This window comes from Asparagus officinalis, chromosome 6, assembly GCF_001876935.1.
Source record: "Asparagus officinalis chromosome 6, Aspof.V1, whole genome shotgun sequence".
In the NCBI taxonomy this organism is placed as follows: domain Eukaryota; kingdom Viridiplantae; phylum Streptophyta; class Magnoliopsida; order Asparagales; family Asparagaceae; genus Asparagus; species Asparagus officinalis.
This window is the reverse complement of record NC_033799.1, coordinates 5,456,885-5,459,169: the sequence shown is the minus strand read 5'-3', so window position 1 is coordinate 5,459,169 and position 2,285 is coordinate 5,456,885. Positions and strand designations below refer to the sequence as shown.

At 37.8% G+C, this 2,285-nt stretch overlaps 1 protein-coding gene across 1 annotated transcript in view; it reads right to left on the bottom strand.

The window, feature by feature from the left end:
- Positions 1–1,517, bottom strand: part of LOC109845651 (protein FAR1-RELATED SEQUENCE 5-like) — a 7,926-nt gene extending 6,409 nt beyond the window's left edge. The window contains exon 1 of the mRNA XM_020414923.1: positions 1,397–1,517. Coding sequence (XP_020270512.1) covers positions 1,397–1,517 — 121 coding nt within the window. The remainder of the gene's footprint in view (positions 1–1,396) is intronic.

Here is a 2,285-nt window from a genome sequence, read left to right as displayed (position 1 = left end):
TATATATATATATATATATATATATATATATATACAAAGATGATAATGTCTTTGAGGTGACCTTGAGGAAACAATAAACAAGATTAAAAAAATATGTATTCTATGATACCATATACATATACACAGATGATGCGGTTATATACAATATATATATATATATATATATATATATATATATACAAAGATGATAATGTCTTTGAGGTGACCTTGAGGAAACAATAAACAAGATTAAAAAAATATGTATTCTATGATACCATATACATATACACAGATGATGCGGTTATATACAAAGACGATCATATTTAATTGGCTACAAAACGTACCCTAACCTAACGTAATAGATTATCCTTAATTACTAAAAAAAGTGGTCATTACTGTATGATTGTACCGCTTTAATTAGAACGATTATACCTGACCAATTGTGTTCATTCTTAGTTTTTTTTTTCTGTAGATATCAATTAATGCAACCCTCCATTGAATGTACACACCCAGCTAGCTAGCTACCATATATATGTCATGCGCATGCATCTAAGCCGTTAGACCCGTAGCAACTGTACAGCTTGCTATAAGTTTGTGTGTGAACAAGAAGAAAATTATGCAAACGTGTATCTATAAATATAACACGGTAATGAATTCATGATGATGGTTCCTCTAAATAACATGCGCATCATTACTCTCTATATCTAAAATGAATAGGTGGAGTAATGAAGCAACCACAAGGGATTCAATCCTTTTATTCAAACTCTTTTCAGACTTCTTTTGATATTTGTATACGTGTAGAAGTGGGCGCCAGACTATCAAAAGTTTTCTGTTTTCTTTTATTGAAGTACATATCTTTTGGGTATTTCTACTGGGTATAATTTGTAGGTGCTAACAAAATTATTGAGCAATTTTTTTGTATGTGACTGGGAATATTGCAAGCTTGAGGTTGAAGTTCAATTGCGTTCTACTGTTGCTTGAGGCAGTCAGACACTAGTAGAAAATTAAGTATTCTAGACGGAATATCCTAGACGGAAAATTTTCCGTCTAGGATGAAATATTTTAGACGGAAATTTTCCGTCTAGAATATTCCTTCTAGGATAGAATATTCTAGACGGAAAATTCCGTCTAGAATATTATTGTAGACGAAAATATTAATTTAAAATTTTTTTTAAAAATAATAGAGCATCCTAGAGGGATATTTCCGTCTAGGATATTTATCCTAGACGGAAATATCCGTCCAGGATACTAGGTTCGTTTTTATTGAAAAAACTCCCGCCTTAACCCCAAAAAATCCCGCCTCAACCCTAAATTTTACCCCCTCTTAAAAATCACAGAAATTCGCAAATTATTTCTTCCCCCATTCTCCTCCCCTGTTCAAAGGCCAGAACCGCCGTCTCCGTCTTCCCGTCGTCACCTGCGCCCTCGCGCCCGCGCCCTCCCTCTCCTTCGACATCGCCTCCCTGTTCGCCGTTCCTGTTCGCCGTCGCGTCGTCCTCTTCGCCGTCCTTGTTGGCCGTCGCCCCTTCTCCTTCCATTATAAAAGAATCTCGTTCCTCTCCTCTTCTCACCCCCCCTTCGATTCCTTCTCCAATTTCTTGCTATTCTTCTTCTTCTTCTACCGCTCAATTCGAAACCCTAACTCCTGAAACCCCTCCCAAATCCAAGTCCTCACTCCAATGGATCTCAAGAACGGCGAATTGCGGCAAATTAGGGCTCGGCGACGTCGGGAAGCGAGTCACGCTCTGTGGATGGGTGGCGCTTCATCGGATTCACGGGGGATTGACGTTTTTGAATCTTAGGGATCAGTCCGGGATCGTTCAGGTGAGGTTTTGCCCTAATTTGGTCTGAATTTGAGTTGGTTTGATTTGGTTTTGGCCTTCTTTTAGGTTACGACGTTGCCTGATGAGTATCCGGAGGCTTATGAGGTTGCAAATAAGTTGAGGGTTGAGTATGTGGTTGCGGTTGAGGGGACTGTTAGGGCTCGGCCGGGCGAGTCTGTGAATAAGAAGATGGAGACTGGGGATATAGAGGTAAAATATGAATATTGCAGTCTTTATAACAAGTGTTCTATGCAATCTGATGTTAGTGAAGTTGTAAAGTTCACATTTTTATACATCATTTGGACTTGTATGCTAGTAAGAGCAAATTTTCTCAATTTTAGTCAGATACAAAAATACCAGTTCTAATTTAGTAGTAGGTTGGACCAAGGTAGAAAAATTGTTAAAACTGAAAGATATTTTGGACACAGCTTTTGTTGCTCTAGAGGTTAAAAAATATAGTGAAAAAATTAGCAATGATGGTTG